The 26,795-nt window shown below is 41.5% G+C and overlaps 1 protein-coding gene across 7 annotated transcripts in view; it reads left to right on the plus strand.

The window, feature by feature from the left end:
- AP2B1 (adaptor related protein complex 2 subunit beta 1) overlaps positions 1-26,795 on the plus strand; it is a 121,982-nt gene that overhangs the window by 78,895 nt on the left and 16,292 nt on the right. For all 7 annotated transcript variants that reach the window (XM_041000559.1, XM_041000564.1, XM_041000562.1 and 4 more), the window contains 2 exons: positions 1,669-1,798; positions 25,609-25,693. In XM_041000559.1, the coding sequence (XP_040856493.1) occupies positions 1,669-1,798; positions 25,609-25,693 (215 nt within the window). The remainder of the gene's footprint in view (positions 1-1,668; positions 1,799-25,608; positions 25,694-26,795) is intronic.

Genomic DNA, 26,795 nt, shown 5'->3' on the forward strand with positions numbered 1-26,795 from the left:
TCAGTTTTCAGATTTTTGCATAAGGTTTCTGTTCAGTATAGTTGGTTAAGTGTCTTAAGTGTATTTAACCTGTTAGTCTCTTTCCTTTCTCTCTTTTAAGGGAAATTGTGGATTTGTGAGGATTTTTTCCCCCTTTCTCTGTTTCCTATACATTATTTCTAAGAAAATCAGCAACAAGAGAGCAAGCTATGCTATTTCCATGGTTCTAACGCAACACTGACCTGTGATGGAGATTTGCTGACCATGAGAAAAAGATCAAAAGAGCAAAATGAGGTTTTGACCTATCAGTGGTACTCTGGAATGGGAGATATGAATTCTCAGAATCTTGCTACTCTAAGAAAGCTGGGTGGTTTTTTGTGGGTTTTTTTTTTTCTATTCTGATTCTTCAAAAAGAGATACTTTTTATTTAAACTCTTTATAAGAATCATAGTTCCATCTTCTATTTAGAACATACATTTTTAATGTTAATTTGTACCATGTATTTGTTTTTGCTCCTCAGCTCATTTTTCCTTATTTCTATTCTTTTTTCTTTTAAGATTTTCTTTATTATTTTTATTAGAAAGATATATTTACAGGGAGAAGGGGAGAGAGAGAAAGATCTTCCATCCACTGATTCATTCCCCAAATGGTCACAATGGCTGGAGCTGACCAAATCTGAAGCCAGAAGTTAGGAGCCTCCTCTGTGTCTCCCATGTGGGTGAAGGGTCCTGAGGGCCTGAGCCGTCCTCAGCTACCTTGCCAGATAACAAGCAAGGAGCTGGATTGGAAGTAGAGCAGCTGGGACTTGAACCGGTACCCATATGGGATGCCAGCACTGGAAAGTGGAGAATTACTTTGAGACACGATGATCCCCCAGTTTTACTGTAATTCTCAGATTGTTAACCCTCCCACATGCTTTTTATTTTTCTGTCGTTAACTTCAAACTCGGGCTGAGTTTCTCATTTTTCATCATTCTCATACAGTCTTTCATTGAGAAGTTAAACTGGTGCATATTCCCTGCCTGCCTTAGGTTTAGAAAGTGGCTATATTTGGGTCTGCAAATTACCCTAATCATTTGGAATGCATAAACCAATCAATTCTTGTTTGCCAGGACTAGCTTTTTTCTTTCCAGGGATTGTGACACATGTAAATGAACTGAACAGAAAGAAAACGGAAGTTATGAATTAATAATCCTCTGGATGGATTAGACAGGTTATCAAGTTAATGAAATAAATATCAGTTTATTGTACTTTTTTTGTGAAGTGAAACTTCCTAAGTCTTTTTTTTTCCAAGGATTATCTAAAGATTTATTTGTAAGATACTCAATAAACATGTTCCTCTAGTAACAAAATAAATAAATAAATAAAAGAAGCTTTCAGAATGATAGCATTAGCAAAAGCAGTCCGTGCTTAGGAATGTTTCCTGCCTCTTCAAATCCATTCAGTAGAAAACAGAGGTCATTGTATAACTTAGAGTTTATGACCTTTTCTTTTAAATACAAAGTCTGAGCTGTTCCAGTGTCCAGAGTCATCTTTCTCACTAATCATATAGCTTACATTATTGTTGGAATGGAACACCTTGATTGCTGATAATCTTTCAGGTTAACTGTGTTTATGCTTCGTATAAAGAAAGGGAAGAGCCTGTGGCTCAGTCCTGTCTCTGACTTCGGTGTTTCCTCCTCTGTCGCAGCTTTGGCGTCATCCCCAGCACTCCCCTGGCCATTCATACACCACTGATGCCAAACCAGAGCATTGATGTCTCCCTGCCTCTCAACACTTTGGGCCCTGTCATGAAGATGGAGCCGCTGAATAACCTGCAGGTCGGAGTTACATTTCAGTTGGGTGGTATTTGTTGATACTGGGCCAGTTTTTTATTTTCCATTGCTGTGACACAGTATTTGAGACATGTTCTTCAAGCTCATAGTTTTGGAAGTTCAGCAGCATTGTGATATGTTCCCCTGTACGGAGGGCTCTCTTGGCTGCATCACATGACAGGTAGTATTGTGGAAGGAGCATTTGTCAGAAGAGAGATCACATGGCAAGACAGAAAGAGTGAGGAGGGACCAGTCCTAAGCAATGAACAAAGGCTCATGCGACCTACCTTAATCTCTTATGAAGGTAATACCCTCAATCATCTAACTGCTGCCACACTAAGTATCAAGAATGAAACACATGAAACCTTGGGAGACAAATCACGTTCATATCATGGCCTCTATTCTCCTGCTGAACTTTACAGTTGGTCATGGGAAGGGGACCATGAGTATAGTGCCTTGCAGAGGAGCTAAGGACCACTTTGTCAGGTCTTCAAGAGCCTCTTGATCTTAAAAATACTGATTTTTTTTTTCTAATTTTGTATACTAATTGGGAATTTTGTTCAATTTTTATCTATTTTGAATTTCTTTTTGAATGTAAATTGTCTGGGGTTCAAGCAACGTGAAAGCAGACTGGAAAGCTCATAACCTGAACCTGTAGCAAACCCAATGGATTATTAGTTCAGATGGAGTCCTAGAGGATGTAGTTTAATGCTCACAAAGACAGAATTGACAGCCTTGGGCCAGCCGAAGATACGGAGATCTAACTGATCCCTGCAATTTCTTCAGTGATAAAGGAACTAGGGAACTATCCCTGCTATCCCAGAAAAGTGACAAGAAAGTTTCTTAATACTGTATGACCTCTCGTGGAAACCCAAGGCCCGATCTGTGCCTTGCCTGAAGATGTAGTCCCAGCTATCTCTACAGATGCAGTAACTGCAATCTCTTAACTCAGGAAATTGAGGACTGGTGAAGCCTAGGGTACCCCTGACCAACAAAGGCAGAGCAGCTCTTTAGCATCCACTGTAAACTTTAAGGACTCTATAAACAATAGAAACTCTTTAGTGAAAATGAGCCTACAATTTACCCAGACCTAAAAAAGAAGGAAAAATTGTACCACAAAGGGCCATCAGAAGACAGCAGAGAGGACAATGGTGCGCCTCGGTTCCCCACAAAACTTGGATGACAACCCGGTTCAGATGTGACTGTGAAAAAGGTGTAACATCACAACAGGAAAATAACAGTTTTCTGCTTTCCAGTCAAGACAGGTGGTATCCTATTATTCTTCTAGAAATATCAGTAAGGGGTACTAGTGCTGATGAGTGAAACATCAACAGTAAAGTAACTTAGAGATAAAAAAAAACTAAACAATTTTCAGTTCTTTAAATACCAAGCCTGTTTGCCAGTTTGCTTAACTGCCCTGTTGCCACGACATTTGACTACTTCTCTTCTCTTTTCAGCATAGGGAGTAAGGATTTAGAGTGTAAATGAGTGAGTCACAATGTAACTTGGCTCAGACTTAAAGAATAAAACAAGAATCACTATGCAGATGGAATTGGCTCTTACTATGATGAAAGTAATATACTAAGGGGCTTTTCCAGCACAGACTTCTAAACTAGCCAGATCTACATCTGTTTCCTTTTCATTGAAGTTTAACCTCCCATTGGTCCATTGAGCCTGAAGCCCAATATTTGAGGACAGTCAGCATGCATGAAGGAATGCTTGGCTGCAGAAGTAGCAAAAGGAATTTGGGTCACAGAAACCAGGACACATTTTCTGCTCTTAAAGAGAAACAGCAAGCAATTGAATGTCCATTTGTTTTCCTGTTCATACTGCCATTTTGCTAGATCCCAAATAGGAACTGTCATAAGCAAAGTTGTTCTGAGCTCATTCCTGTCTCTGAAAATTGTTGGTAGGATATTAGGACCAGCAAGTTTTAATTTTCACAAGCCCGATGTTAAAAATTTTACATCTGTAGTCGATTACTAGTTCTCCCAAGTTTTTCCCCATGTATTCTTGTCTTTCAGGTATGTCATAATTATGGCTATTTTCTCATTAAGTCCCAATGGAAAAGATAAGCAAAAACTTACAAAGAGAAAAGCTTTTTCCCTCTGAGCAGCACTATCTCATGTCTGCCTGTGGAAATTGAAATCAATGGCTAGTTTAAAATGGATGTGTGTGTGTGTTTTTTTTTCCTTTATGCATTTCTATGCTGAGGCCAGCTGCAGGTGGCAGGCCTGCAAATGGATAGGTTATTTTAGATCTTAGTTTTTGACTGCCTTTGTCTCCATATGAAAAAGAAGAAGAATCAAAAGTCCAGTAAACTTGGGCAGTGTAGATTCAGATAAATCTGGGCAAAGATTGATCTAGCATTTAAACGTTACCTTTGTAAGGGGCATATATTCAGCTTAGCTGTTGAGACACCACACAGGATGCCCACATTCCATATTTGAATCCCTGGGTCCTAGTCCCAGCTTCACTTCAGACTTCCGCTTCCTCCTCATACACACATTGGGGGCAGCAGGTGGTGACTCAGTATTTGGGTCCCTTACCGCCCATGTGAGGGACATGGATTGGGTTGTCAGTTCCTGACTTCAGCTGACCTGGTGCTGGCTATTGGAGGGAATACAGTATTTGAATAATGTTTAGGTTGAAGACCCTGAATATGAAAATTAGTGCTTTTCCAGTACTCTAGACTATAAAGCAGATTTTTACAAATTATTAGTAGAGAAAATGACATTGTAAATGTTCTGTGAGGTTTTTATTATATTGGCTAATTTGAAATCAGTGTGTAGAACAGATATATCAAGCCGAGCTGCCAAAATTATAAACTTACTTGAAAAAACTGTAAGATACTCACTTAAACTACTTACTGTCTTCTACTCTGTGTGAAGACTATAAAGGTTATATCTGTTTAGAAATTTTTAAGATACCATTCCATCTTAAAATGTAAAATCATGAAAATAAAAATAAAAAATGTGTGCATCAGAGAAACATATTAAATAGTTAGCAGAATTTTGAGCCTAAGGAAATTCTTCTGTTCTGATGTTGGTTGTAAAAGCTTTTGTGAATCCAGCTTGTAAATATTATATAAAGTTAAATTTGCCTCCATTGGGAACCTCCCCTGAGTTTACTTAAAGCATATAACTGTTTTCCTAAAAAAGAGATTTCCCCCAGAACAAAGTTTTTAGCAAATGTCTGTAAGTTTTTTTTTTTCTACATAAGTTTAAATGACTCTAATTAGTTGCTTAGAAACATTTTCCCAGGCCTAGCGCAGTAGCCTAGCACCTGAAGTCCTCTCCTTGCGTGTGCCAGGATCCCATATTGGCATCAGTTCGAATCCCGGCAGCCCCACTTCCCATTCAGCTCCTTGCCTGTGGCCTGGGAAAGCAGTCACGGACGGCCCAAAGCCTTGGGACCTTGCACTCGAGTTAGAGACCAGGAAGAGGCTCCAGGTTTTGGATTGGCTCAGCTCTGGCTGTTATGACTGCTTGGGGAGTGAACCTTTGGACAGAAGATCTTCCTCTCTGTCTCTCCTCCTCTCTGTATATCTGACTTCGCAATAAAAATAAAATAAATCTTAAAAAATATATTTTTTTCCTGATATACTTCCTCCAACTTGGCGTCTGGCAAGAGAGTGTTTCTTTCAGTCAGTGTCTGCAGTGGAGTTGGGACCTTGCGTGTGTTCATCTGGATGAACTAGATGAAGCTCCTAATATTTGCATTGGAGCTGTAGAATTTGCACAGCTGCTTTTTCACAGAGATGTATGTGCTTTAGGAAATCATATTATCTCAAAATAGATTCTCATATATTCATTCTTTCATGTTTTAATTTTTTTCAGGGTTATAAAGGCATGATTTAAAGAGTCACCTAGTGTTGCACTTTAGAAAACCCAGTCCCCAGCCTTTACACTCCCAACACAGAGGCTGACCCCAATTTCTTATTCCACAGAGGCAATCTCTTTTGCCTCATTTAGATCAGTGTTTTGATATGAACTTCCCTTAGCTCTAGGTTCTCTGAATTTTTAATACTATTTTATCCTCACTCTGCCATTCACCTGTGTGCATATAACCCATGCTCCCATTTTGTTGACACATAGCTGTCTTGAGATTTGCGTCAGTTGCTATCAGCATTTACAGTATAACTGTATGTTTTTCAAAGCTGAGCCATATAGTAATATGTGATTTTATTTTTTTGTTTTTTTTTTTTTTACAAAGATTTATATTTATTGGAAAGGCAAATATACAGAGAGAAGGAGATACAGAAAGATCTTCTGTCTACTGGTTCACTCCCCAGTTGGCTGCAAACAGCCAGAGCGGAGCCAATCCAAAGTCAAGAGCTAGGTTACGGGTCTCCCATGCGGGTGCAGAGTCCCAAAGCTTTGGGCCGTCCTTGACTGCTTTCCCAGGCCACAAGCAGGGAGCTGGATGGGAAGTGGAGCAGCTAGGGTATGAACTGGTGCCCATATGGGATCCTGACATATGCAAGGAAAGAATTTATCCATTATGCTAAATTTTTTTTCTTTTCTTCTTCTTCTTCTTTTTTTTTTTTTTTTTTTTTTTTGTAACTAATTGAGAGTTAATACAGGTTGGTCATCCCTAGTCTGGATGTCTAAAATACTCCAAAATCTGAAAATTCTTTGTTTTGTTTTGTTTTGGTTTGGTTTTTTTTTGAGAGACTGAGTGTGTGCATGTTTGTGCTCATTGGTTCATTCCTCATATACTTCCACATCCAAGGCCGGAACGAGGCTGAAACCAGGAGGTAGGGACACAATCTAGGTGTCGCAGGTGGGTTACAAGACTCCTCCAATTGAGTCATCATTACTGTCTCTTAAATTCTGGATTGGCAGGAAGCTGCACTCAGGAGCCAGATCTGAGGACTCCAACCCAAGCCCTCCTGTGTGGGACAATGGCTTCCCAGTTGCTAGACTAAGCACTTGCTCCTAACTTTGTTCCCGTTTAATGACACTGCAAGTTGGAAATCGCATCCGTGTGCTCATTGCCAGATCACAGTCAGAACATGAGTTTACTAAAATTATCGCATAGAATTACTTTCAGGCTCTGTGTTTAAGATACCTGTGAAAGAAATTAACTTTATATTTGGGCTTGAGTTCCATCTGTAAGATATTTCGTTATATATATCTAAATATTCCAATATCTGAAATCTGAAATTCTTCTGGTCTCAGGCATTTCATGTGAGGAGTATTTGGCCTGTATCTGTTTCTTTAATTTGTCCTTGTTTTTACCTATAACTCAATTTCAAAATCTGTTGTGAACAGGCGCTTCAAAGTATTGTCCAAGAGAGTCTTTGTGTTTGTAAGACTGAATTGTGTTTTTGAACATGCTGGTATTTTCCGCTCATCACCCTGCTAGGGATCCGTTCCCTGCATTTCACTGCTATGTTAAGTTTCTTTTTTTTTTTTTCCCCCTTACTTCTAAGGCATCTTTTTCTTTTAAAGATTCATTTTATTTTTATTGGAAAGTCAGATATACAGAGGCAAGGAAAGACAGAGAGGAAGATATTCTGTCTTCTGATTCACTTCCCAAGTGACCTCAACAGCTGAAGTTGAGTCAGTTTAAAACCAGCAGCCCAGAGCCTCTTCCGGGTCTCCCATGTCGGTGCAGGGTCCCAAGGCTTTGGGCCATCCTTGACTGCTTTCCCAGGCCACAAGCAGGGAGCTGGATGGGAAGTGGAGCAGCTGGGATTAGAACTGGCGCCCATATGGGATCCTGACGGGTACAAGGCAATGACTTTAGCCACTAGGCTACTGCACCGGGCCCCTCTCTTACGTTTCTTATTGTACTTTTCCTGGTTTACTCTCTCTCATTTTGATGTGACACATCCTCTAGTAGCTTCCTGAGCCTAGATATGTAGAAAGTAGTTTTTGAGGCTTCACCTGTTTTTAAGTATCTCCTTTATTTTGTCTCCACACTTGTTTGATGGTTTCTATAGGAAATTCTAAGTTGGAAACCATTTTTGTCCAATCTAAAGGCATTCTGGTTCTTTATCCGTTTCTGTATGCCCTGCCCTGTGTCAGTGAAAGCTTTTTACAGTCCGTACTTTATCCCCAGTGTCAGGCAGGTGCAGCGTTTTGTGCTTTGCCTTCAGTCTCCTTTCATCCATTGTACTAGATACAGACTCGGCTTTTTCAAATTGGGAGCTTGTGTCCTCTTATTCTGAGATTTTTTTAATACTTGACACTTCACTTTCTCTGTATCTCTTGTTGGAAGTCTGGTTATTATTTGAGTGTTGATTTTTCCAAAATAATTCCTTTTCGCTTTGATTTTTCCCTTTCTCCTCTTGTTACTTCCAAAAAACCTTTTGTGGAAAATTTTTAACTTAACACACCTAGCAAAAGATTATCCAGTGTACCGAATCACTCAGCTTCGATAGTTACTGATCCGCAGTTACTGTCATTTCATCGATGTCCCTACTCCACGTTATTCTGGAGTGAATCCTGGGCATAGCTTTTATCTATAAATATTATGTGTTTAAAACATAGAGTCTGTAAAACAGCAACTTACTCTGATAGTGAAAATTACCATGTATTCCTTAGCATCAGATATCCAGTCTGTCTTGATATTTCTCAGTTTCGAAGTCTCATGTTTTTTGTTTTATTATTACTATTTATTTGAGTCACTGAAGTTCATATGCCGTGAAGATTTATACCTTTTAAACGTCTTCAGCCACATTGTTTAATATGGTAGCTGTTCGCTCTGCTACTGTATAAATTGACATTATTTTAAATTAAATTAAGAATCTGTTCCCTCTGTTGCATTAGCTACATTTCACATGCCAGTGTATCTCTAATTGTTTCTAGTTTGGATGGTAAGAACGGTGAGAACGTAAAACATTGGCATTTTTGTGTCAGCTCTGTGATGCCAATCTTCATCAATTTCTTCTATCTTTGATTTTCAACAGTTTGACTATTATATACCTAGGCGCTTTTTTTTCTATCTACCTTGAATCTTATTTAGCTATTATGTGTAAGTTGTTTTTCAGATATTTAGGAAGTTTTACCATTCTTTAAATTGTTTTGTTTCGTGGTAGACCCTCTCTGCTCCTAGAATCTGAATCACATGTGTGTTAGGTCACACAATGCCATTCTTCATGTAAGGGAAGCTGTTTTGTTTTATTGTGGTTTGAGCCATTTTTCCTCTGCTCTTCCGGTTGGTGTTGTCCATTCTTCTAACTGCAGGTGCATTGACTCCTGCAGAGGCAACAATCCTCATGTTTGACCTGTGGTTTTTTTCAGGGGGTAGAGAATAAGGGAGCTGTCCAGCTGTGCAGAGCAGGGGATGGAACCACGAGTCTTGAGGGCATTTGGGGGTGACCCTCTTTATTTTAACATCACTTTTTCTCCTCTCCATTCAGTTCCAGGGTTGCTAATGGTCCTACACCTTTGAGAATTCAAAGTGGTGTTATTGCTAGTCCATCTTGTTTTCTAGCTACCAAGATTTTAAATGCTTTGTCTTTTTCCTTCCTGTCTTTTTGAATTTATGCCTTTTAAGTTTCTTATTTTCCTTTAATTGTGGCAGAATTTTTTTTCTAGAAGAAAGGTAATTTAAATAGTGATTTTCCATCTCTTTTCCTGGAAGTCTGATGACGCCATGTTAAACATTCCCTGGGGTGTGTATCACAGTAGTTATGTGATATTTGGAATACCTGCCTATCACAGTGCCTACTTTTAATCCAGTTTCTTAATATCCTAGCAGGCAACAAATGATGGCTCAAGTACCTGGATCTCTGCCGCCTATGTGGGAGACCCAGATTGGCCTAGCTGAACCCATGTAACGTGTGGAGTGAACCTTTGGATAGACAGTCTCCTCCCATGTCTCTCTGTTTCTTTCAAATAAAAATTAAAATTAAAAAATGTAAATCCTCTCCTTCTAAGGTACTTATTAATTAGCACCCTTAAAAGTAACTGGTGGATGAGAAGTTGGCCCTTTCCTAAATACAATTTTTGTTTATGTATTAATGATCTTTAAACCTCAGAAGCATTTTTAAACATGAGACTGAATATTATTCAAGGGAAAACAAATAGACATAATGTCACTACTTTTCCTTTGAGTTATCTCTTCTGAAATACAGCAGAGTTCATCAGTTCTGCTCATTTAGCCTTTGAATAATTAGGGCAGAAAGTACTAGAGACAATAACTTGAAAGGGCTCTAGCTTCCTGTTCTGTGTTTATTGATGGCATTAAGATCTTTGTCAGCCCAAAGGGGTTTTTGCTATTGTGCGGCCCTGAGGAAATTCTGCCCTTCATTCCTCCTACATTGCAGTCTCAGTCTGTGAGACGGTCTGTTGCAGATGGTGCCTGTTCCTGATTATTTCATGTCTTGCATATGTCCGTTCACACTTAGAAAGCCCACAGCTGTAGCAATTGTACCAGAAAAGCTGGTAAACACTTCCAACAGGAAGACCTTTTCACCAGCTTCCATCGAGTGAAGCAAACTCGCCTGGCATTTGCTGGCTTCTCTTGACTACTGTGCAAGCCAAGCAGGTTCAGTGTTAAAGCCTTCCTTTGGTCGGCCAGCATCCACACTTGAACACCGCAACATTCTGATTGCTTTTTGGAGACCATGATGTTACTTGTATATGTACTGAGTGAGTCCTTGAAGGCAGTGATTGTTGTGAGCTAAGCAGGGATTTCCAAGTCAAATAGAGACACAATGTTGCAAATTTATATATCTGTCTATCTATCTATAACATTAGGAAATAGAGCCATAATTATGAAAGATAAAAATATTTTTCTGCCAAATAAAAGGAAGTATGAAATTATTTTCTGTGATTGCTACTTTAGATTTAGTGTATTTCTTGTGTCCTGTCCAGCCTGCAAACATATCCTTTAACCTCTTGAGAAATTCAGTTTCTGCTGTATTGAATATTCCTTTTAGGAGATTATCCTTATCCTTTTTGTGAAGATAACCAAAGTTTTACCAACTTTTTTTATTTTTTGTTTGTTTGATTGATGAATTTAAGCTTTTTATATTCAGGGTTAATACAAATAAAACAGTAACAGGCACTTCTGTTAGGATGCTGAACAAAGGGTAATGAATTCACAGAGTAACTCCAGAGCATTACAGGCAGTAATTTGTGGGCTTTTTTTTTTTTTTAAAGATTTATTTTATTTTTATTGGAAAGGCGGATATACAGAGAGGAGAGACAGAGAGGAAGATCTTCCGTCTGATGATTCATTCCCCAAGTGAGCGTAACAGCCAGTGCTACGCCGATCCAAAGCCAGAAGACTCTTCCGGGTCTCCCACATGGATGCAGGGTCCCAAGGCTTTGGGCTGTCCTTGACTGCTTTCCCAGGACACAAGCAGGGATCTGGATGGGAAGCGGAGCTGCTGGGATTAGAACTGGCGCCCATATGGGATCCTGGCATGTTCAAGGCGAGGACTTTAGATGCTAGGCCACGGTGCTGGGCCCTGTGTAATCATTCTTAGAAGTGTGTAAATGAAGAATAGTCCTAGGCTTGTTTGCAAGTATTCATTTCCAAAAACCATTGAAAGATTTGTAAGACAAGTACTCAGTCTGAAAGCACAAAACCTCAATTCCCTTATGATGCTGTGCTCCTGACAACAATCTCTGTCCTTTTCTACATATGACCTGAATTCCTAATGCAACTACCCACGGTCAGCACCTGTGCTCAGTGACCTGCCCATCTGTCCAGGCATCTTGACAACTCCATGTCCTGCTTTTATCCATGTAAGATTGGCTATTACCCTGAACACGACAGACACAGCCATCTGATGTCCACCTTGCAGCTAACTAATCCTAGGCTGTATCTTCACACCCAGAACTCAGGGGAGGCTTTGTATCAGCTTTGCCTCAGGATTTAAGAATGAACAATATTGGGCCTGGCGCGATGGCGCAGTGGTTAAGGACCTAGCCTTGCACGCCCGGGATCCCATATGGGCTCCAATTCTAATCCCGGCAGCCCCGCTTCGCATCCAGCTCCCAGCCTGTGGCCCGGGAAAGCAGTCGAGGACGGCCCAAAGCTTTGGGACCCTTCACCCTCATGGGAGACCCGGAAGAGGCTCCTCGCTTCAGATTGGCATAGCATCGGCCGTTGCGCTAACTTGGGGAGTGAATCATCGGACGGAAGATCTTCCTCTCTGTCTCTCCTCTCTGTATATCCGCCTTTCCAATAAAAATAAAATAAATCTTTAAAAAAAAAAGAATAAACAATATTGAAGTAAATGGCTGGCATGTTGGTTTTACAACACCTGGGTTCCAGTCCCTCCTCCACTCTGGATTCCTGTTGACCCTGAAGGTGGCTGGAATGGCAAAAGTACCTGGGGTCCCTGCCATCCACATGGGAGACCACTGGCATGGCCCCAGCTGTTTCGGGTTTCTGCAAAGTGAACCAGCAGGTTTTTCTCTTGTGTCTGTCTCTCTGCCTTTCAGATAAATAATAACGGATAAATAGAATTTTTTAAAGAAGTAAATGCTCATTCATTCCTGTTAATATGCTCTGTTCTCCTAAGTTTCCATAGATCTTTAGCCTGCAACATATTAGACTGGAGTATAGAACATCTATAGTCACTTGAACTGATTAATATTTTCCTGGTCCTGCCTTCACTGTGTTGTGATTACATATAGTATGTATTAAGTGTGTTTTGTAAGTTTGATAATAAGCTGTACACAATAAACAACAGTTTGTGAGTTCTCCCTGGCCCACCCCAAAACACACATACTGTTAACATAAAGAGTGGCCTGAAGTGATAGAGCTGCAGTCAAAGGTCTTTCAGCCAGTCTCAGCAAGATATACATGGCTGTCATTAGGGAAGAGAGATTAGTACCTTTAGGTGCACAGTTTTGTTTTGCTGCTTTGTTTCCTGAGGTTTTGTTCTTCAGTTCTTAAATTCATCTTGCAGATTCTGTTATGGCAAGATGTTAGAATCTTGGAACTCATTAGGCAAGCTGAAAAGGCTTAATGCTGGATTTTTTTTCTGGCATCTGAAACTATGAAGAATAATTCTGTTGCATACTACCAAAGGAAGAGACTAGCTTGTAGTAAAGGTTTCTGGATAGTAACACGATTGGCCAGTATATAAACTGATATGTTGTATACTCAAACTAGCAGTAAGAGGTCAGATACACATTTGCTGTATATTGCTGATATATTTTGCTTAACATATAAAACTTCAAAGACTGAGAAGCAACCCGCAGCAAGACCAGGGACCACTTATCTTAGCATTGTTTACCTTAACCAGTGGTTCTTGTGAGCCACACAGCTGACAGTGACATAGGTGCGGTTATGACAAGTTTATTCTGTTGTTCTGTTATGTCCCTCACCCTTATGTCATTGCCTGGGTGCTCTGCTTCTTCCTTATGGTGCTATAGCCAGGCTGGCTGCCTCCACAAGGGCTTGGAACTGCCTGTTTTCATTTTCCATGTCTACATGGCTTCCTTACCTCTTTCCTTAGGTCTTTACTAAAGTAATACTTTTTTTTTTTTTTTTTAAGATTTATTTATTGGGAAGTCAGATATACAGAGAGGAGGAGAGACAGAGAGGAAGATCTTCCGTCCGATGATTCACTCCCCAAGTGAGCGCAATGGCCAGTGCTGGGCCGATCCAAAGCCAGGAGCCAGGAATTTCTTTCCGGGTCTCCCACGCGGGTGCAGAGTCCCAAGGCTTTGGGCCGTCCTTGACTGCTTTCGCAGGCCACAAGCAGGGAGCTGGATGGGAAGTGGAGCAGCCGGGATTAGAACCGGTGCCCATATGGGATCCCGGCGCATTCAAGGTGAGACCTTTAGCCACTAGGCCACGCCGCCGGGCCCTAAAGTAATACTTTTAAAATAGTGCCTTCTCACTCCATTCCTTAATTTCCCTTACCTTTGCTTTTTTCACATATCACTTTGATATTTTAAATCCTATTCAGGGGGTTACATTGTGGCATAATTGGTTAAGTTGCCACTTAGCACTGTCTAATAATGGGGTGCTGGTTGGAATCTCAGCTGCTTCACTTCTGTTGCAGAACTAACGGTCCTGCGGGGCAGCAGGTGGTGGCCCAGCAGTGGAGACCAGGATGAAGCTCCTGGCTTTTGCCTTTGGTTTGGCCCATCCCTAACATTGTAGTGATCTGGGGAGTAAGCCAGCTGGTTGAAGATCTCACTGTTTCTCACTATTTCTCTCTCTGTTGTTCTGGTTTTCAAATAAGTAATCTTTTTTGAAATAAAAATAACTATACATTTAATCACCTATCAGCCTCTGTTGTCTCCTCCAGCTAAAGGGCAAATTCTAAAAGGGCAGTGGGTTTTGTGTGTTTTTCCCCCTAATTACATGTCTCCAAATGCTTTGAACAATGCCAGGCAGACAACAATAGGATCTTTTTTTTTTTTTAAGATTATTATTTTTATTGCAAAGTCAGATATACAGAGAGGAGAGACAGAGAGGAAGATCTGTCCGATGATTCACTCCCCAAGTGACCACAGTGACCGGAGCCAAAAGCCAAGAACCTGGAGCTTTTTCTGGGTCTCCCACATGGGTGCAGGGTCCCAAGGCTTTCTGGAATCTTCCAGTGCTTTCTCAGGCCACAAGCAGAGAGCTGGATGGGAATTGAAGTAGCCAAGATACGAACCAGCTCCAATATTTGATCCTAGGCACACAAGGCAAGGACGTTAGCCAGTAGGCAACAGCCAGGCCCTCCCCTGAGTCATATCCATACTACATAGACGAATATGGTCCTAGTCCCAATTTCAATGTTAGGACTACAGTCACAAACACTTTCTCTCAAGTATGTTGAACAAACATTAGAAATCATTTCTATCTTTGCTCAGTTCAATATTAACAAAGATGAGCTCACAGTACTGTAATAGATGTTGTTTCCAAGAATGGTGGTAAGAAGGAAAATGGACTTCCTGCTTTTCTAACATTTCAGCAACTTTTTCTTTTGCTAACCTATACTGATGTTGATGGTGTTTGTTTTGTATTGCTTTGTTTTGCTTTAAATAAGAGCAAATGCCACCGCAAAACTATTAAGCTGCTATCCTAAACCCTATTTTGGATAATATTCTTAGAGTAAACTTGGAAGGTCTAAGTTCAATGTAAGAGTTCAAAGATATAAATGAGTGGGCCTGTTCTGTAGCCTAGTGATTGAAGTCCTCGCCTTACATGCATACAGATGCCAGTTTCTATCCCAGCTGCTCCACTTCCCATCCAGCTCCCTGCTTGTGGTCTGGGAAAGCAGTCGAGGATGGCCCAAAGCTTTGGGACCCTGTACCTGCGTGAGAGACCTGGAAGAGGTTCCTGGCTCTTGGCTTTGAATCAGTTCAATTCCAGCTCTTTCAGCCACTTGGGGAGTGAACCAGTGGGTGGAAGAGCTTTCTCTCAATCTCTCCTGTCTGTAAATCTGACTTTTCAATAAAAGTAAAAAAATCTTCCAAAAAAAAGTCATTTGCTGCCTTACAGGAAATGGAGCCGAGCAAGCTCTTTTTGCTTTGAGACTAGAAGAAGGCTTCTTGATCATAATCCTGATAGACACAGAGATGCAAGAGGATGAACTTTAAAAAGAAAAACCTAAGGAATGGCTTTTGCCAATAGATATTCATTGTATTTGTTTTATAGCTTAAATTTTTTGCTTTGGGAGAAGTTTTTAACTATTCGAATGTATCCCTTTAAAATGAAAAGAAAAATAATAATCAATTCTGTTTTTCTTTCCTTGCTATAAAAGAAAGGTCACTGCTGGAGAAATAAATGTGATTGCTTAGTAAGAGTCAAGGAATGAGAAAGTTGAGGGGCCGATACAGTGCAATAGCAGGCTGATCTGTGATTGTGGCATCAGCATCTCACATGGGAACTGGTTTGTGTCCAAGAGGCTTCTCCCATGCAGCTCCCTGCGTGTGGCCTGGGAAGTCAACAGAGAATGGCCCAAGTTCTTGAGCCCCTGTACCCTCATGGGAGGCCTGGAAAAACTCCTGGCTCTGGCTTCAGGTCATCTCCACTCTGGCTGTTGAGGCCATTTAGGGAGTGAGTGAGCAGAGAATGGAAGCTATCTCTGTGTCCCTTTCCTCTGCCTCTCCTTTTCTTCTATCTGTAATTGTTTCAAGTACAAAAATAAATTAAAAAAAACAAAAACCTTGAGACCACCCCCTAAGCTTGTGCGTGCCTTGGGACTGAGCTGTGGCCTAGCCGACTGTCGACACATTGGGGATGTTGCTGAGACTTTGAAGATGTGAGTTAACTTGACCATCACAGCTCAGATGGCTTCAGGGATGGCTGCTTGGACTTCCCACCATGGGGATAGTCTAAGATTTATTTATTTTTATTGGAAATTCAGAGTATAGAGAGCAGCAGAGACAGAAATCTTTTGTCTGTTGATTCACTGCCCATTTGGTCGCATGACCAGAGCTGAGCTGATCCGAAGCCAGGAGCCTCTTCCACGTCTCCCGTGTTGGTGCAGGGTCCCAATGCTTTTTGCCATCCTAGACTGCTTCCTTAGCCCATAAGCAGGGAGCTGGATGGGAGGCAGGGCCATCAGAATGAGAACTGGCACCCATATGGGATCCTGGTGCATACAAGGCAAGGATTTTAGCCACTAGGCTACTGTACCAGGCCCCAAAGTCAGGGTTTTGACTGTTTCATCCAAGAATCCATTAAACGAAGCTCTGTCCAAATCATTTACAATCTTACTATTATCTTTTTGTCTACCTGTATTCTAATTTATAGTTGACAATTATTGAGAATTTTTTTGAGAACAAGATTAAGTAGATGATACAACAGAGAATACAAGAAAAATTAGTGTATTTCAGTTTAATATCTCTTGGTTACTGTTCATCTCCTTTCAAGCAAGGCCTGCTAAAAGGGATTTGCTCTCAGGATGTCATTGCCTTTATAAAGCTCAGTAATTCTGGTGCTGGTGTGATGGCTGAACTGGCTAATCCTCCACCTGAAAGCGCCAACATCCCATGTGGGTGCCAGTTTGAGTCCCAGCTGCTTCACTTCCCACCCAGCTCCCTACATATGTGAAAGCAGAGGAGCATGACCCAAGGTCTTTGGCCCCTGCATCATGTGAGAGACCTGGAAAAAGCTCCTGGCTTTGGGTCAGCTCAGTTCCTGCCATTGTAGCCATTTAGGGAGTGAATCAATGGATGGAAGATCTTTCTGTGTTCTCCTCTCTGTAAATCTGCCTTTCCAATCAAAAGAAATACATCTTTTAAAAAAAGTTCAATAATTCTTTGTGTTAGAGGATTTACAGTTTTAGTGATCATCTAGGGGTCTGTTCAAAACTTGTTATTTCTTTTCTTTGAAAGGTGGAGAGAAAAACCCATCCTTCCATTCACCTGTCACATTTCAGCAATAGCAGGGCTGACCCAGGCTAAGACCAGGAACCTAGAATTCAATCCACGTCTCCCACACATATGCCAGGGACACACAGAGCCAGGTTTGAAACCAAGTACCCTGATATGAGACACAGATGTCTGAACTACACCAGATGCTTGCTCCTACACACTGATAACAGTGAATAATATCCTAACATCTAAGAATGAATACATATGATTTTTAGCTAGAATGAACAGCAGGTGGATCTTTTGGGGCCTCCTCAGCTCCTATGTAATCTGTCCGAACAGTAGGGGTATAGGAGTAAGGTTCTTAGCCTTGGGATGTAATAAAGATACACTGTTCAGATTAAGTTCTTTTCTTTCTTTTTTTTTTTTTTTTTTATTGGACAGTTAGATATGCAGAGAGGAAGATCTTCCGTCCAGTGATTACTCCCCAAGCAGCTACAGTGGCCAGAGTCGAGCCAGTCTGAAGCCAGGAGCCTGGAATCTGTTCCAGGTCTCCCACACGGGTGCAGGGTCCCAAGGTTTTGGACCATCCTCAACTGCTTTCCCAGGCCACAAGCAGGGAGCTGGATGGGAAGTGGGGCTGCCAGGATTAGAACCTGTGCCTGTATTAGATCCCTGTATGAGTAAGGTGAGGACTTTAACTGCTACACTAGGTTACCGTGCCAGACCCCAGGTTAAGATTTCATTGACAACGGGAAGAAAGTAAATGGACATTTTCAGTAGGAGGTTTTATGACTATTTCTGCTGTATTTTTCACTGTACTCAGATATTTTCAAATAACGCACATAAACTCCTCTGTTTTGTCAGGATACTACTAAGAATTCCCAGATAATGTGTTGGTCAGTGTAGTTTTGCATGGAAGGTAATATTTAAACTTAAAGTGGTAGATACTTTCTGATATTGACTGGGAAGGCAAAGCCACAGGATGATTTAACACCAGCCACTAGCAGAAAGGGCCACTTCTGCCTGAGTCTCGTATGCTATAAATCACGCAGTTGGAGTCAGTGCCATTAAAAACCTGTCACTCCAAGCTGGTCCCCTGGGATCTGCTGGCTAGATTGTGTGGTGCTTAAAAAACATGTCTGAATCATCATTCCTCAGAGAACTAGAGATGCTTGGCGTCACTGCCTGGTCCTAACTTGGACCAGCCTGCAAATAATCTTTCCAAAAGCTAAGTGGAGAGGAGAAATAAAAGAAAGAATTTTCTTCAGAGATTTAAAGGTCACCAGTGACGTCATGAAAGAGCAGACGATAGGGCTCAGAGGTGTACCCAGTACTACTCGGTTGGTTTTTCCTCTGGCCATACTTTCACTGGCTACCTGTGGTGAGAGGTGTGGTACGGAGCCTCATTTGCTAGAGTTCAGGCTGAGTTCATCTCGTACCTTTTTATAGTATTTTTGAGTACCCAGGAACAAGGTTAGAATATTAATTTAGCCTGCTCTCCAGCTGTGCTAGCAAACCAGAAGCTATAGCTGCAGCAGCAGGCTTCCTATACTATAGAAGGAAGCTAATTGCTGGTTACGAGCTCAGTCTGACAGGCTGTTCTTTCCCCGGCAGCCACTGCAAGGAGCTCTTAAAAATCATTATTATTATTAAGTATTTAGAGCCCACTTCAGTGTTTTAAAAGTGTGTTTTAATCATTTCTGTCTGTTTTTCCCGTGATGTCCCTGAGAGGTGAGTTGCTATTGTTAGGGCCTCATGTTGCACATGACATACTCCAGGCCAGAGATGCAGCCAGTCAGTCCTGGGTGCCATCTCTGATCAGCGTTGGGCCTCTTTAGAGCAGAAGCTAAGGTACTTGTCTTTCTCCTTTGCTCCTTTGCTCCTTTGCTCAGCACTACTTGCTTTAGGTTTGGTGTGTGTACATTGTGGCTTTTTGCTTTCTTGGCTGCCACTTACAGAAGGAAGCCTATTTTACATAGTGTGCACATACACCCAGTGCATACATAAAACTGAAACAGTTTCAGGAAACATTACTGACACTGCTTCCTATTCTCTATTATTTTATGCCAATTTCAACCCACTCAGTTATTTTTATGAACCACCAGTTAGTCATGACCACCATGCTAGGGGAATCTTACAGCTAGAGAATCCACAATGGAGCATCAGTTTTACTCAGAGGAGCAGAAAGAAACGCATTTTCACGATATAACATATATGGATGCACTATCGAATTTAACGTGGACCTGGGAAAGCATTTTGTTCTTAGGATAGGCTACTTCATATTAATCCCTAATCCAGGCCTTCCCTCTACCTGGTCCCCAGAGTGCATTCATCCTTTTCTGTTAATGGAAGTATGCTAGGAAGAATTGAGAAGTAGTATCTGGAACGTTTAAAATCAGTGTACATATTATCTCAACTCAAATAGTATGTAGTCTATTTTATTGTCATTACTCCTGTTAAGCAGTTAATCTGTGACAACCCTACTGTTCTAGAAACTGCGAATATTATTGCTAACAAAGGACAAAAAGTCCTTCCTTCATGCACTTCGCCTCTGACCAAAGGTGGAGTCTGTGGCGTGGTGATAGAAAATAAACCAACTACTAATGTCAGAACAAGAGTTTGACACAATATTAAGACGATACTTGATCATGCTTGTCCCATGTTAGTGTCTGGGTGTAAGTGCCTAGGTGTAAGTCCCAGCTCCACTTCAGTCCTGGCCTCCTGCTAATGTACCCTAGAAGGCAGCAGGTGGTGCTTTAAGTACTGCAGTTCCTGCCATCCACATAGGAGATCAGATTAAGTTCTGGACTCCCAGCTTCTCTGGCCTGGTCCAGCCCTTGTTGTTGCATGCATTTGGGAAGTAAAGCAGTAGGTAGATAATATAGGTCTGTCTCTGTTTATCTCAAATGAGTGAATAAATAAATAATAAAGTAATTTATTGGGTGACAGTAAGCGAAGTAGAAAAAGACAGAATTAAGTTATAGAGTCCTGGGGTTGGAGGCTCGGTAGTAGTGCAGTTTTATATACTGCTTATGGTAGACTTACCTAATTTAAAACAAAAACCTATTAAGAGGCAGAAAATGAGCTTTGTGAATTTCTGGAGGAAGAAATTTTCAGGTAGAAGAAAAAACATCACATGAACAAAAGCATGAAGTTTGTGTGCCACAAACTAGAGCAGCCTCCAGTGTATATAGAAGAGCTAGCAAGAAGAATAGTAGATATGACTTCAGAGAGGTGATAGGGGTCGGATTATGGATGATTATAACTTTGGATTTTATTCTGTATGAGATAAGTGTTTATTAGGTGAACTACATTTTAAAATCACTCTGGAAGATTATTATAAGATGACTCTGGTTGCTGTGTTGAGAACAGACTGGGCAAGATAGTTGTGGGAAGGAAGAGGCATGGGGTTTGAGTGGGAGCATAGAAGGGACACCTGGAAAAGGCTCCGTCATATTCTACTTACTGAGATTGGAAGGTTCTATTGTGGATAAGTAGTGGAGATGCAGAGTTTGGGTTTAGAAGCAGGTGTTGGGTACACCTTGGGACACCAGTGTCCCGTACCAGAGTACCTGGTTCAAGTCCTGACTCCACTTCAAATTCAAGCTTCTTGGTAAAGCATATGATGGAGGCAACAGCTGATGACTCATGTATGTAAGCTCCTGCTGCCCATGTAGGAGATCAGCTTGACTTTGGCCTGGCTCAGTCCTGGCTGTTAAACACATATGGCATGTAATTCACCAAGTGGAAGACATCTAAAGTCTCTCTGCAATTCAAATAACAATAAGTAAATAATTTTAAGAGTTTGGTTTTAAACAGGTTCATTTGTAATTAGGCAGCTAGATGGGTGATTACTGATTTCCCATAGACAAAATAGGCATGAGTTAAAGCTCTTGGAAATAGTTTTCACTTCTGGATAGTGTCTTCCTGTTCTGGCATTGATGTGATAGTAAATTTTAAAAAGAAGAAAAGAAGTTCCTTTCCTTTTTCCCCCTTCACCTTCCCTCCCAGAGCAATCAGTGTCATGTTCATTCAGGCTTACTCAGTTCTAAGAGTAGTCAGCAGAACTGGCATTACGCTCTTTCCCCACACCCTTGGTGATTTTTTGCCTGCAATTCTTTGGATTGCACTCCACCACCTGTGTTATTCTTCCTTATTGTACAGGTACTATTTTAGCTCCATGATTTTAAAATTCTTATTGGAGAGGTAGTTGTATAAACAGAAGGAAAAGACAGAGAAAGATCTTCTGACGACTGGTTCATTCCCTAATGGGCCGCAATGGCTGGAGCTGAGCTGATCTGAAGCCAGGAGCTCATGCGGGTGCAGGGTCCCAAGGCTTTAGGCTGTCCTCGACTGCTTTCTGAAGCCACAAGTAGGGAGCTGGAAGGAAAGGAGTGTCCATGTGGGAGCCCATCAATTGCAAGGCAAGGATTTAGTCATTAGGCTTACCATACTTTGCCGTTAGCTCCATGATTTGAAATAAACAAAATCTGCACATCATCCACCCATTCCTGCTTCAGTGAGAGTAAATTAGCCTGTTGAGAATGCCTGACAAGAGGCTGATGGGACTATGTGTGCTTTGAGGTGTTGTGAAGATGAAAAATCAAAAAAGGTATTTTGTTCTGTTTATTCAGCATCTGCCCCTTGGCTTCATGTCATGATATTCTTGAGACAATGAGCACCAGCTGATGTAGTCCAGGAACACATTGTGTGTGTTGGGAGCGAACCAAATAGTAATTTTATGCTGTAAGAGAAGTGTGTACAGTCAGTGTAGTGGGGAAAAATGGTTAGAGTTCTCAGTGGAGTTTCAACCTTGAACTGAATTATAAGATTAAATCCCTATTTGTGAGAAGTCAAGGCCTAAGGAGAAGAGTTTACTAAGAACAGCATGTAAAAAGGCACAAAGCTGTGAGTTTTAGTTTGGGGAACAAGAATCAATTTTGATGTGGTTGAAGTTAAGGAAGTCAACTGGAGAGACAAGTGCCAGACCCAAAAGAGTCCTATTTTTTTTTTTTATTAACTCAGTTATAAACAAAACAGAAAGTCTGAGAGCTGCAAAATACCCTTTTTTAAAGAAGGGGTTGTATTTTTTAAAGAGTGACAAAGAGGGAGAGGCACAGTGAGAAAGAGAGATCGAGAGATCAATCTTTGTTATTTAGCTAGTAGCCAGGAACTTGATCTGGATCTCCCATGAGTGGCAGGAGCCCAGGTACTTGGGGCAACTTCCCCTGCCTTCTCCCAGTACATTGTCAGGAAGCTGGACCAGAAGCAGAGTAGCCAGAATTTGAACCCACATGCCAGTATAGGATTCACCTTCTGTACCACAGGGCTGGCTCTCAAAATAGAGATTTTTGAAAGCTGAATTAAAGAAATATTTTAATAAGGTACAGTAGCAGTAAGAACCATTGAGATATAATATTTTGTTAATAAATCTCTTTTAAATTGTCTGCAGGTCTCTTTTTACCTTAATTATAGAAACTTTGGTAGAAAATTTCAAATAAACATAAAGTCATTATCTTTACTTATGAAAAACATTGAATGAAAAGGTTAGGCAGGAGCTGGTAAAAGCAGAGAGTTAGTAGCCTGTGGGCGCTGCTTTGTGTACCGGCAGCCCCGCTTCCCATCCAGCTCCCTGCCTGTGGCCTGGGAAAGCAGTCGAGGACAGCCCAAAGCCTTGGGACCCTGTACCCGTGTGGGAGACCTGGAAGAGGTTCAAGGCTCCTGACTTTGGATCGGCGCTCCTCCAGCTGTTGCAGCTGCTTGGGGAGTGAACCAGTGGAAGGTCTTCCTCTCTGTATATATGACTTTCCGATAAAAATAAACAAATCTGTATTTTAAAAAAAAAACGGGATGCACGTCCACTTTGCAATGGCAGGGTCCACAGCTTCCATCTGTCAGAATGTTCGTACCAGGCAGAATGGTTGAGCGGCACTGCCGTAGAAGGGTGTGTCATGTATATACTGGTAAAGGGCTACGGTAGGAACAGTGGTCTCCCCAGAAGACAAGATGTTTACAAGCTCGTTCAGATAACATTGCTCTGAATGAATTACCTATACCTCATTGATGTTCCCAAGTATTTTAAAGATTCCTACTTACACTAGGAGCCAGATTTATGGGCTACTCTTTACTATAGGGAGTAGCCCTGATATCTGTCTGGGAAACTTCTCCAGATGATTTTTGGTAAATGTCTTTGGTTAAAAACCACTGGCATTATTCCCTGGGGATAAGGATTTTTTGTATCTTATATCGCAAATGCTTTTATCAAATAGTTGATTCTATACCAAATAGTGGGATAGGACTAGTTTATTTAAAAGGTGATGGTATTGAATGATCATTTATATTTTGAGACTTTTATGTGACTCACCAGTAATGTACCCTCATCATTCCAGTTTTCACTTCTTTTTTGTTTGCTTTGGTTTTTCAGGTTCACTTACTGATTTGGAAGGTAGCATTATAGAGAGAAGGAGAGGTGAAGATACACAGGTGCTCTGTCACGCGCGCGCACGCACACACACACACACACACACACACACACACACACACACTATTTTGATGCCTTTGTTTGAAATCATAGTTCTTCATTTTTAAAATTTTTTTAAGGATTTTATTTATTTTTATTGGGAAGTCAGATTTGCAGAGAGGAAACTCTTTCATCCAGCTATTCATTCCCCAACGGCCGGAGCTGAACCGATCTGAAGCCAGGAGCCTGGAGCTTCTTCTGGATCTCCCACACAGGTGCAGGGTCGCAAGCCCTTGCACCATCCTCTATTGCCTTCCCAGGCCACAAGCAGGGAGCTGGGTGGGAAGTGGGACAGCCAGGACTGAACTGGTACCCACATAGGATCTGGCATGTGCAAGGCAAGGACTTCATCCACTAGGCTACCACCTCGGGCCCCAGAAGAGTTCTTTCTGATTTTCTGCTTCATGTCAAATGAATTCAGTAAATACCTTTTCCCCAGATGCCCATAGCTGGAATAAATCTTTAAGTAGTGTTTTTAATTAACATATATTAAAGAATGCCTTATGCCCCTTCTTGCTGGCATCAGTTGCTCCAATTGAATCAGCAGACTCAGTCTTTTCAAGAATCCTGCCTGCTCAGCATTTTGGATTTTGAGAACCCTGTTGGCTCAGAATTTTTCATGTCCTGCTTTGTGATGGGTTAGAGACTTAGGCTTGGGGGTTGGAGGTTAAAACACAGGATACAAGGAAAGTAACTGGGATAGCGTGAACAGACAAAGCAAGTGTAGAGGAGGAAATAAGAACGCAGTTTAAAATCAGTATGATGGGGCTGACACTGAGATTAACAGGTTAAGACTGCCTGCGATGCCAGCTCAAGTCCTGGCTGAACTACTTCTAATCCAGTTCCCTGCTTATGTACCTGGAAAAGAGTCAGAAGATGGCCTAGTCCATGGGCATCTACACCCACGAGGGAGATTGAGATGAAGCTCCTGGCTTCAGCTTGGCCCAGAGCTGGCTGTTGTGACCATTTGAGGAGTGTACCAAGGATATTTGGATCTCGTAGTTGAAGTTTTGAAGAACAAGTGGCTATATTTTTGATATGTAGGCGTTTGCAGTAAAGAGAGGGTGAGGGAGAGAATGGTGGTAGCAGACTATCACTGTTTTTCCTTTTTCTTTTCAGAGCAAAATGAGAGGGATACAGGCATGGTGACTGATCACAGAATTTGCCCAGAGAAATGTTCTCCTGCAGTGCCAAGAGCATAGATGGGAAAGGCACTAGTGACAGAAACCAGTGGGAGGTGGTGGTTTAGAGCAGTTCTCTTCCTACTCTGATTTCACTGTATATTAGTCTTATAATCTGCTGCAGTAGATTTTGCTTATTCCTGACTGTAGGCACCAGTGTTGCCCCAAATAAAGCATTTATTGTAGCTTCCCAAAAAACAGCATGCTCTGAGTTGAGCAGATCTGATAGAAAAATCACAGCCTACGAGTTTACAGTATGAGAAAACTCAGTTCTTGCTTCAGGGCTGTTCCTTCTCTAATGGTCAGGCTCACCAGGGTTTGACCCAATGAGCTTGTCACAGTCATAGGCCCCAGGAGAGAGTATCTGAAAAAGATAAAGAGGTGGTAGGTACTAGATATGGAGGAGGAAAGAATCAAGTTTAGAGGGAGGCATAGCTGAGCTTCAATACTGGTTCTTTTTGTACTAGTGATGTGGTGAGTGTTACCTGATCTTTCTGAGTGCCAGTTTCCTCATCTGTTATACAAGAAGAGACTGATGTCCATCGTGTTTGAGATGGCTCTAATGAGAATTAGGAATATTCTGAACTGGCACTTAGTGAGCAGTATCTGCTATTGTAAATAATCACAGAGGTGGGAAGTAACTGAACAGATTATTCTATGTGTAGAAGTTGTGCCATGAAGACAGCCCTGCTGGAGAGGCTGAGGCAGTGACAGTGGAGTAAGCAGGGCAGAGAGACTAGTGTGTCTTGATTTTGGGGGACCTGCTCTAACTGAGAGGAGCACAGCAGGGAGGTGTGTTGCTAGACACCTAACTGCTCTTCCTCCCACCTGGTTTCCTTTGTCGCCCTCATTTTTCCCTTGTTGCTTTCCTGGTAGGTGGCTGTGAAAAACAATATTGATGTTTTCTACTTCAGCTGCCTCATCCCACTCAATGTGCTTTTTGTAGAAGATGGCAAAATGGGTAAGTCTGTTCATACAACCCTCTGCCCTTCTTCTCGATGTCGGGCAGGGTGTAGCCCCAGAAGTACAAGCTATTTTGAAGTCTTAAGAAACAAACAAAGAAAAAAAGGTAAGGATAGTCTAAAGCTCTGATAATGGTCCAGTATTTATCCATCTGGCAGTTATTCCTTCTCTGCCACTGGTCTCTAAAAGCACAGTGCCCGTTATTCTGAATGGTCACCTGCTCTACATACAGGCTGCAGATTCTTAGGGTTTGGAGACAGATGAATGTGGGTTAGAATTTTAACCTTGCCATTTCTTGAAAATATTTGTTTATTTGAAAGGCCAAGTTACAGAGTTTGGGGGCATGGGGTTGCACAGTGAGGGAAGATAATGATAGAGACATGTTCCATCTGCCAGTTTACTTCCTAAAAGGGCCAAAACCAGGGGCCAGAAATTCCACCTGAGCATCTGACACGGGTGACGGGGCTCAAACACTCCAGTTAACTCCCACTGCTTTCGCAAGTGCATTAGTAGGAAACCAGATCAAAAGTGGAGCAACTGGGCCTTGAGCTAGTGGTTCTGTGGCTAGTCACAGGCAGCAGCTTAATGTGCTGTGCTGTAGCACCCAGACACATAATGGCGAGAACCCAACTGCTTAAGCTGTCATTTGCTTCCTCCTAGGGTCTGTTAGCACAAGATGGGAACTCAACTTTGGCACCCCAGCTTGGGACTTGAGTGTGTTAACTGCCAAGTTAAATGCCTGCCCTAGAATTCAGTAATTTGAATAAATCATTAGTACTCCCTGGGAGATTATTGACATTGCTCTCTTCGCTTTCTTGTGAAACCACCATCTGAGAAAACTAGCTTATATTGGTACATATTAAATTATATTAACACTTAATTGATTTGATTCTCACAGTGGCTGTTTGGATAGGCAGGACAGATACTCAGAGGCACCCAAATAGGAAAGCAGAAGAGCTACAGCCACGCTTTAGAATAAGCTCTTTTCTAACTTATCAGTGCTTTTGATGAATGATTAGTTGGCTGGGTGTATAGGACTTCTGTATCACTAAGAATAGCTGCAGGCCCAATTTGCAGCCAGCTGTATTACTAGAGCCAGC

This window comes from Ochotona curzoniae, unplaced genomic scaffold (assembly GCF_017591425.1).
Source record: "Ochotona curzoniae isolate NIBS_2020 unplaced genomic scaffold, NIBS_Ocur_1.0 scaffold_2453, whole genome shotgun sequence".
NCBI classification, from domain to species: domain Eukaryota; kingdom Metazoa; phylum Chordata; class Mammalia; order Lagomorpha; family Ochotonidae; genus Ochotona; species Ochotona curzoniae.